This window comes from Natrix helvetica (genome assembly GCF_964273705.1).
Source record: "Natrix helvetica genome assembly, chromosome: 3".
Lineage (NCBI taxonomy): Eukaryota > Metazoa > Chordata > Lepidosauria > Squamata > Natricidae > Natrix > Natrix helvetica.
Window position 1 is genome coordinate 172,361,817 of NC_138549.1, and position 10,252 is coordinate 172,372,068.

At 43.1% G+C, this 10,252-nt stretch overlaps 1 protein-coding gene across 3 annotated transcripts in view; it reads left to right on the top strand.

Moving 5' to 3' along the window:
* RGS19 (regulator of G protein signaling 19) overlaps positions 1 to 9,811 on the top strand; it is a 69,536-nt gene extending 59,725 nt beyond the window's left edge. For all 3 annotated transcript variants that reach the window (XM_081949822.1, XM_081949821.1, XM_081949820.1), the window contains exons 4-6: positions 3,109 to 3,183; positions 7,052 to 7,286; positions 9,038 to 9,811. In XM_081949822.1, the coding sequence (XP_081805948.1) occupies positions 3,109 to 3,183; positions 7,052 to 7,286; positions 9,038 to 9,226 (499 nt within the window). In that variant the 3' untranslated portion in view covers positions 9,227 to 9,811. The remainder of the gene's footprint in view (positions 1 to 3,108; positions 3,184 to 7,051; positions 7,287 to 9,037) is intronic.
* Positions 9,812 to 10,252: the final 441 nt, after the last annotated feature.

Sequence of the window (10,252 nt, forward strand, 5' to 3'; positions counted from 1 at the left end):
GAAAAAACAACCCAGGAGCCACATCATCAGCCTGTTAATTCGGATTCCAGTTGCAGAAAATTAATTATTCTCTGGTGCAATTAGCAGATGGGGAATCTGGGAATAACCAAGGCTATGACTGCGTGTTTGATTTCTCTTTGCTTAATTGAGCAACCTCCTTTTGAATTTGATGCTCTCGTTTTCAACTGGTTTTGCAACTTCCTGAGATTGCTTTTTAGAATAGAATAGAATATAGAATAGAATAGAATACGTAGAGAATAGAATAGAAATAGAATAGAATAGAACAAGTAGAGAATAGACTAGAATAGGAATAGAATAGAATAGAATAGAATAGAATAGAAGAAGTAGAGAATAGAATAGAATATGTAGAGAATAGAATAGAATAAAAATAGAATAGAACAGAATAGAACAAGTAGAGAATAGACTAGAATAGGAATAGAATAGGAATAGAATAGAATAGAAGAAGTAGAGAATAGAATAGAATATGTAGAGAATAGAATAGAATAAAAATAGAATAGAACAGAATAGAACAAGTAGAGAATAGACTAGAATAGGACTAGAATAGAATAGAATAAAAATAGAATAGAAGAAGTAGAGAATAGAATAGAATATGTAGAGAATAGAATAGAATAAAAATAGAATAGAAGAAGTAGAGAATAGAATAGGAATAGAATAGAAGAAGTAGAGAATAGAATAGAACAAGTAGAGAATAGAATAGGATACTTTATTGTCACCTTGAATGTACACTAATCGGCATACATTAAAATGAAATTTCATTGCATACAACTCTCAAGGGGTCTCCACCTCTAATGTAAACATAAACATGGCAAGATAAATAAATAAATACAAAAGTATGCATGTTCATATATTATATGAAACAGAGAAATTCAGATGTATACATATCTCGCCCCCCACACACACACCACAGTCTGTTTCTTATATATTATAAGCAGTAACCTGAATGACGGACAGCGTATTTCCTATAACTCCTATAATCTTCTCCACTGTACTTACCACTCTCTGTATGGACTTTCTATCTGTGGTGCTGCTGCCACCAAACCAAACAATAATACAGTTTGTTAAAACGCGCTCAATCGTGCCTGTTTGAAAAATGACCAGGACAGAAGGAGAAAGATGTGCTCTCCTCATCCGATGCAGGAAATGCAGATGTTGGCTTGCATGCTTCACTAAGGATGACGTGTGGAAAGACTCACTTTTGTGGTTGATCTCGCTATTAATCAACCCGAGACAATTGAAGTGCCGATGACAACCTCGTCTTCTCTTTCCTGAGGTCTGCAATTGCTTGAGAAATCCTTCGCTTAGGTCAGTGTTTTTCAAACTTGGCAACTTGGAAGATGTTTCCAGAATTCCCCAGCCTAAACCAGGACTAAAACTCAGTCCCTTGGTTTCCAGCTTGGGGGCCTTAACCACTACACCAAACTGCCTCGCTTGAATGCTTTAAAATATAGCCATTCAGTTAGTCCTCGACGTAACGACCACAATGGAGCCCACAACTTCAGTTGCTAAGCATGACAGTTGTTCAGCGAGTTTCATCCAATTTACAACCTTTCTTGCCACCGTTGATAAGCGAATCGCTACCGTTATAAAGTTAGTAACCTGGTTGTTAAGTGAACCCAATGTCAGAGCAGCCTCCATCAGTAACCAAGAAAGAAACCACTCAACTCCATGTTTCAGAATTAAGAGTACTTTTACCGGTTATGAGTAGATAGCAGCTAAGCAAAGCAAGATCTGAGGCAAAAGCGCGCGTAATCATAGATATCAATATGTGACCCAACTCCCTCCCCCTAGTAACCCCATCCCCCAGTCCAATCTGCACACCCCAAGGTGTCATGTGAGCTGCAGCTTCAAAACCCATCATCAGGTTGGTATGCTGGACGGTTGACCTTGGCGGCAATTCCACTATCTGCAGCATGCGCAGTAGATAGTGAGAAAATCACTCCCTTCTTCATTCACTCCTTTGCTGAAGCTTCCCCTCCCAAATACCATGTAACTCCCCCCCTCCCCGTTTCAATGGCAGCCGAAAGCAAGCAGCAAAGCAGAGGCTGACACCCAGCTTCTCCGTTGGCTTGTCATGAAGATCGTAACCGTCATAACTATGAATCTGTGGCCAGGTGTCTTGAATTTTGATCAGCTGACCCTGGGGATGCTGCAATGGTTTTTAAGTGTGCAAACCAATCCTAAGTCATTAGTTTCAGTGCCATTGAGCGGTCACTACGCAAAAATTAATCAGTGGAACAACTTGCCTCCAGAAGTTGTGAATGCCCCAACACTGGAAGTCTTTAAGAAGATGTTGGAGAGCCATTTGTCTGAAACGGTATAGGGTTTCCTGCCTAGGCAGGGGGTTGGACTAGAAGACCTCCAAGGTCCCTTCCAACTCTACTATTGTATTGTATTGTATTGTATTGTATTGTAAAAGGTGGTAAATCAAGGACTACCTATAATTGAAAAAGCCACATTGTTTGATTCAGATCTTCTTCCAAAATTCTTATTTTCTCTAAAAGGTCTGTAAAGGTCAGTCATCCAGGTCATGCTTGTCCCCAAAATGCTTTTTTTCAGGAGGCAACTGGTGTCGGGGTTCCAAATAGCATCCGAAAGTAAATCAGAGTCGGAGGCAAAAACTTCCTCAAAGTTCCAATTTATTAAAAGAGCCATGTTGGCACAGCTGGGAAAACCCGAATCTGAAAGCTTCCCGTTTTTCTCCACCCAGGTGAAAGTTCAAGATCATGCTCCCACACCCACAAGTCCATCACATGGTCCAATCTTCCACTGCCACGAAGATAGAGTCCACCCATCCAGTTCCAGCCAGGTGCAGAGACAAAGGATGACCTTGGCTTTCTAGAAAAAAACCTTATTATGGCTACCTATCACCCAACTCTGTATAATCCCCCCTCCCATTTTCCCACAATAGAAAGTGAATAGTAGAATGTGCGGCAGGCCTGAAGTCCAAAAAGAAAAAAAGGCTTGCAGGCCTGACAACTGGACTTTCTTGTTTGTTTTTTTTCTTTTGAAGACGTTTCTCTTCTCATCTTATTTTTTCTTTTTTTTTCTCTCTCTCTCTCTCTCTCTTTTTCTTTTTTGCATCGTTAGGAATGAAGACCGGGAAAGGGCTTGGAGAGCATCTCGCGAAACGAAATTGGAGACCATTCCAAACTGTGAATCCTGGTGAGTTTTATTTATTTATTTATTTGCGTGAGACTCTTTTCCTGCTTGGCTGGCGGCATTCGCACAACCTGCTTGAATCAGGCTGCACATCGGGCTGCATTCACACTGCAATCCTAACCAACCAGGCCAGCTGAAGATCTGGCCAGATGGGGTTTGCGCAACATGCTAAGCTTTTACTGGGGTTGGATTTTGTGAGTCGCCAAGAGTTGTTGACAGTGTTTTGGCTGGCCAGCGGAGTTGATGGCAGACTCAGACAGTGAGGAGGTTGGGGAGGAACATGGGCCAGTCCTGGAGTCTGGGCAAGGTTCTGATGAAGGCTCTGTGTCAGAAGCAGAGATGGGGCCAGGGCCATCTGACAGTTATCAGCTGCCTTCAGAGTTGGACATCAGTGGGGCAGAAGAACAGCTGGAGCCTGTTCCCAGTGTGCGCATGCACAGAGCTGCCAGGAGAAGGGAACAGTTAAGGAACAAGGGAGTAAAGGCACAGGTGGATGGTGAATGGCCCCTCCCATAGGGAATAAAGAGGAGCAAAAGGGGAGTGGAGTTTGCAGGAGACAATTAGTTCAATGCATTAGGGTGAAGATCTGTTCCTTACTTCTTGCCAAGGAATTGCTGCTACAGCGTGGAGTTTGGAAGATATCGGCCTGGCAGCTCTCCAAGCCTGATAAAGGTCTGTAGTTGTGAATTCTCTTGAAAGACTGTTGGCCGGGACTTTGCTGGAGAGGAATTCACTTTAAACTAAATAAAAGGGGTTTTATCATGAGAAGGAGTCTGCTTCATGATCTTGGGAAGCCTAGGTCAGAGCAGGCTGTTTGGCAGCATACAAATAAACAAAAAGCTGTTTGTGTTGAATTTATGTTTTACCGACAAAGAAATAAAGGGAGACTAGTATAGATCTATTTCAAGTTATTTAGCTCTCATCAGCTAGCCATACCCTTTCTGGAATTCGAGCCCAGGCTACTTGCGTATTAGGTAGATGTATTAACCTCTAAGCCACGGGCTCTCCTCGCTTTGTCGTCTATACCAGGGGAGAGATTAAGAAAGCGGAAGCAGTATGCTCCGTCCCATAATTGGGTAGCCCAGGTTGCCCTGATAGACCAGCCTCACAGGAAAAAAAACACTTAAAAAGCTTGCTTGGTTTGAATCAGGGTTAGGTTTATGGTGGCCTCTTGTGCTGCGTGAACTCGGCTTGTTTGGTTGGTTGAAATGTGTTCCGACTTAGGCTTCCCCAAAAAGCACGAAGCAGATTCCTGGTCCCGACAAAACCCCTTTTATTAGACGAATGTGAATTCCTCTCATTCACATTCAGCCAAGGCCTGGCAAACAGTCTTTCAAAGGTGAATTTATAACCACAGACCTTATCTAGCTTGGAAAGCTGCCATGAAAATATTTTCCCAAACGCAGTGCTGTGCAAGGAAAGACTTGGCACAGAGTCTCTGAGATTCACGGACAGATCTTCACATTCCTGAAATGAACTAACAAATGAACAAATTGTTTCCTATAAAAGCCCACTCCCCTTTTGCTCCTCTTATTTCCTATGGGAGGGGTCATTCACTGTCCTGTGGCTTAACTCCCAAGTCGACCCTGATTTTTGAGCTGTTCTTTTCTTCTGGCAGCTCTGCGCATGCGCACACTGGGAACAGGCTCCAACTGTTCCTCTGCCTCACTGCTGTCTAGCTCGGAAGGCAGCTGAGAACTGCCAGACGGCCTTGGCCCCCTCTCTGCCTCCGACGCAGAGCCTTCCCCAGTCTCCAGGCCTGGCCCATGCTCCTCCCCAACCTCCTCACTCTCCAACTCTGCTGCCAGCTCTCCTGGCCGCTGGCAGGCCACATTAAAATGTGTTGTACAAATCCAGAGCAGTTATGTTGAACGTAAGGAGTGTGTTTATGGACTCCTTGATGGATTGCCCTTTCATGTTGTTGGCTGCTCAAAGGACTCCTTTGGAGCACTGTAGAAGAGAATTCAGTCTCATTAATAAAGGATATATCATACATTTGAGACCTAAACCAAGAGCTGAGCTTTCAAAACTAACAGGACTCTAAATTTCATCGTTGACATCAACACAACTTCAAAGTGCTTGACGGGTATCTCCGTTCGGGAGGAAATGAAAGGTGGAATAAGAAAGCGATATTTTAATACGTTTTTCACCCTAATTCATGCTCCAAAAAAGGAAGGTGCATTAATTTTTTGGAAGAAATCGCTTAGGGCTGGGAGGACATCACGGACAGAAGCAGGGCGGTGGAGTTTCCACTAGTGACATTCTCTTCCTTGTTTCATTGTATGCTGCGAGTTTGGTATTGCTGAAAGCTTAAGGAGATACAATTTACGGAGCCTTGGTGGTGCAGTGGTTAGAGTGCAGTACTGCAGGCTACTTCTGCTGACTGCCAGCTGACTGCAATTTGGTAGTTCGAATCCCACCAGGCTCAAAATTGATTCAGCCTCCCATCCTTCCGAGGTGGGTAAAATGAGGACTCCAGATTGTTGGGGGCAAAAGGCTGACTCTGTAAACCATTTAGAGAGGGTTGTGAAGTGGTATATAAGTCTAGTGCTATTGCTACCGCCACAATAAGACCCTGTTGCTAACTTGGACATTGGTTAAGAGAGTTTTGCTCCATTCTATGACCTTACGTACCACAGTTGTTAAGCAAATTACTACATTTATTAAGTTAATCTGGATTCCCCATTGACTTTGCTTGTCAGAAACCAGCTGGGAAGATCACATGACCCTAAGATGCTGCAGTCATTATGAATAAATGCATGTTGCTCAGAATTTGGATTTTGATCATATGACTGTGGGGATACTGTGATGATTGTGTGAGGACCAATCTCAAGCTACTTTTTACAGTGCCATTGTAGCTTCGAGTGGTCGCTAAATAAATAGCTGTAAATTGAGGACTACCTGTAGGTTGTTTTTGAAAGCCTCCAGTAAAGGAGCATGAAAGCTCTAGAACACTATTTTGCAACTTCGTAAACTTTTAAGATGTGTGGACTTCAACTATGGAAGTTTACTTCAACTGTTGTGATCAACTGGTTGAGGTGAGGTGAGTTGTGTTGTTGTCATGGTTGTGTTGAATTGAGTTGTGTGGTCTTCAATTGTTGAAGTTGACTTCAACTGTTGAGTTGAACTGGTTGAGTTGTGTTGTTGAATTGAACTGGTTGAGTTGTGTGATCTTCAATGGTTGAAGTTGACTTCAACTGTTGAGTTGAACTGGTTGAGTTGTATTGTTGAATTGAACTGGTTGAGTCGAATTGAGTTGTCTGGTCTTCAGTTGCGGAAGTTGAGACGAATTAGTTGAGGTGTGTTCTGTTGAGTTAAACTGGTTGAGTTGAGTGGTGTTCAATTGTTGAAGTTGACTTTAACTGTTGAGTTGAACTGGCTGAGTTGAGATGGGATGAGATGAGATGCATGGGTTTCCAACTGTTGAAGTTGACTTCAACTGTTGAGTTGAACTGGTTGAGTTGTATTGTTGAATTGAACTGGTTGAGTCGAATTGAGTTGTCTGGTCTTCAGTTGCGGAAGTTGAGACGAATTAGTTGAGGTGTGTTCTGTTGAGTTAAACTGGTTGAGTTGAGTGGTGTTCAATTGTTGAAGTTGACTTTAACTGTTGAGTTGAACTGGCTGAGTTGAGATGGGATGAGATGAGATGCATGGGTTTCCAACTGTTGAAGTTGACTTCAACTGTTTGAGTTGAAGTCCACAGGTCTTAAAAGTTGCCAAGATTGAGAAACACCGCTCTAGAAATGGTGCAAGAATTACTGGGATCTCGCTCCAATAACACATTTCTTTCCTCCTCCTCCTCCTCTTCTTCCCACTGTGACTCACTCTACCTTGCTTTGTTTCTGCTGGATTGCGGTTCCTGTGGCTTCAGCAACAAACCCACCACCGAAGAAGTCAAAGTCTGGTCTCAGTCATTTGACAAGTTGATGAAAACCCCAGCTGGCAGGAACGTGTTTCGGGAATTCTTACGGACTGAATACAGCGAGGAAAATATGCTCTTTTGGTTAGCGTGCGAGGAGCTCAAAAGCAAATGCAACAAGCGTGACATCGACGAGAAAGCACGAGAAATCTATGAAGATTACATCTCCATCCTTTCTCCCAAGGAGGTATTTCCTTTCCTATTTTATCCCAGCACCCGAAAATGTTTCACATATCCGTTTTCACTCAGTTGGTACTTGATAGTCCCCGGGCCCTTCTCCCCTTACCTTTGCACTCCAGAAACTTTTCCAAGGTTTCCTAATCCTAATTTGTTGCTCTTCTCTGCACTCTTTCTAGAGTCTCCACATCTTTTCTACATGGTCACCACGATGTAGAAAAGATGTGGAGACTCTAGAAAGAGTGCAGAGAAGAGCAACAAAGATGATTAGGGGACTGGAGACTAAAACATATGAAGAACGGTTGCAGGAACTGGGTATGTTTAGCTTAAGAGAAAGAAGGACCAGGGGAGACATGATAGCAGTGTTCCAATATCTCAGGGGTTGCCACAAAGAAGAGGGAGTCAAGCTATTCTCCAAGGCACCTGAGGGCAGAACAAGAAGCAATGGGTGGAAACTAATCAAGGAGAGAAGCAACGTAGAACTGAGGAGAAATTTCCTGACAGTTAGAACAATTAATCAGTGGAACAGCTTGCCTCCAGAAGTTGTGAATGCCCCAACACTGGAAGTCTTTAAGAAGATGTTGGATAGCTATTTGTCTGAAACGGTATAGGGTTTCCTGCCTAGGCAGGGGGTTGGACTAGAAGACCTCCAAGGTCCCTTCCAACTCTACTATTGTATTGTATTGTATGACTAAATGCCGAAGGTGTTACCTTCCCACCAAAGGTGGCCCCTATTTTTCTACTTGCATTTTTACATGCTTTCGAACTGCTAGGTTGGCAGAAGCTGAGACAAGTAACGGGAGCTCCCTCCATTACACGGCGCTAGGAATTCGAACCCTCTCTGATCGACAAGCTCAGCGTCTTACCCACCGAGCCATCACTTCCCAATAACGGAGGGATAACACCACCATTATCACGAGAAGTGATAGTACTGCTTTATATTGCAGTGGTGAGGCCACACTTAGAATACTGCCTCCGGTTCTCGTCTCCATAATAGAGAAAAGAGGTTGAGACTCTAGAAAGAGTGCAGAGAAGAGCAGCAAAATGAAAAAGGATCTGGAAACTAAATTGCACGCTGAACAATTGAAGGAATTGGATATGTCTACCCTAATGAAGGGAAGGCTTAGGGATGACATGATACCTGTCATACAATATTTGAGTGGCTTTCACAAAGAAGAGGGGATAGGAGTTAATTCTCTGAAGCCTATGAGGGCAGAACAAGAACTAATAGTTGGACGATCATTAAATAGACAACCAACCCAGAACCAAGGAGAAAATTCTTGACAATTTTCTTCCTCTCATTTGTTTCCACAACTACCCTAGGAATTGTGTTGGGTTGAAAAAGAGGGAATGGCCCAAAGCCACCCAGCCAGATTTCATGCCTAAAATGGGACTGGAACTCCCAGTCTCCTGGTGATGGGTGCAAAATCACCCAGCCAGCTTTCATGTCTAAGGCGGGACTAGAACTCACAGTCTCCTGGTGAGTCGTCCAAAATCACCCAGCCAACTTTCATGTCTAATACAAGACTGGAACTCCCAGTCTCCTGGTGATAGGTGCAAAATCACCCAGCCAGCTTTCATGTCTAAGGCGGGACTAGAACTCACAGTCTCCTGGTGCTTGGTCCAAAATCACCTAGCCAGCTTTCATGTCTAAATCTTAGAACTCCCAGTCTCCTGGTGACCCAACTGACTCTCCCTTGATTGACAGTTCACCAAAATCATCTTTCTTCTTGTGTTTTGCCCGATCTCCTTTTTTCTCAGGTTAGCTTGGACTCCCGTGTCCGTGAAGGCATCAACCGCAAGATGCAGGAGCCCTCCTTGCACACGTTTGACGACGCGCAGCTACAGATTTACACGCTGATGCACAGAGACTCCTACCCCCGTTTTCTGAACTCTGGCATATACAAAGCTCTGCTCCAGAGTGTCTCTCGGTCGTCTTCGGAGTCGTAAGGCCTTCTGTACCATTGATAGAGACGCCAAGTGAAGGATACAACAGGTGTTACTGGTTTTTCCCCTTCCCCACTCTTCTTTTTAAAAAAAATCTCCCAAATGAGCTTACAGAACAAAATAGACTGAAGACATAACCCAGCTGAGTTCTGGCCACAGACAATAGTCCAGTCGTTGGAAAGGTCACTCCACAACTTCCTGCCCGCTTTTCTTCCGCCAGAAAAGGGCCAGTGCCAGCCGCCATCCAGAACTCCAAACTCAAGCTTCTACTTCCATTACAGAATGTGGGCTTAGAGATGGAGAATGCAGAACGGAGCAAGTTACCAGCAATGGACTGGGATCTAGGCCTCTGGGGTGACATAGCAGAAGGAACAGGCCAAAGCCCATATTTTCCTAGATGTTTTGATCTCACTCTTCGATTTGTGTTTTGTTTTTGTTTTTTTAAATTCCTTCCATGTTGATTAAGAATTATTTCCATGCTGTCCTTGTAGATGCAACGATCTCGGGCGTTTGGCGCGGAAATTGCGGTTAGAGCAATGTTCATGGAATTAAGAGGAGTTCAGATGTTATAAAAAGTATGTTCAGGTTTTCCGCATCTCGAATGCTTTCCGTTCACAGTTTATTCTAGGTAGGGTTCCCTCACCTCAGTTTGAGAAGAAGCAGGGACCTCTTCAAGGGAAAGAGAGAAGGTAGCTGGTACTTGGCTCTGATGTGGAAGCTCTGTGAGAAAGACAACTTGAATATTTTTTTTTTTTTTTTTTTGTAATAAAATTTTATTGGTTTTTCAAAATTTATAGGGAAAAGGGTAAATGGACAGGTATACAAATTTTGGCAGTTGCAAAGTGTGTGAGGCCCCCCTCCCTCCATACCCATAGCGTACATTTATATATAATGCATTAGTATATAATTGATTATAATCAGCATATTAGTTCTATTATTAAATTCAATCAAATTAAACATTACAATATAAAATCCAAATATAATTCCATTTTCACTTTCGGTCAATTTATAATAATATGATTTTCATAT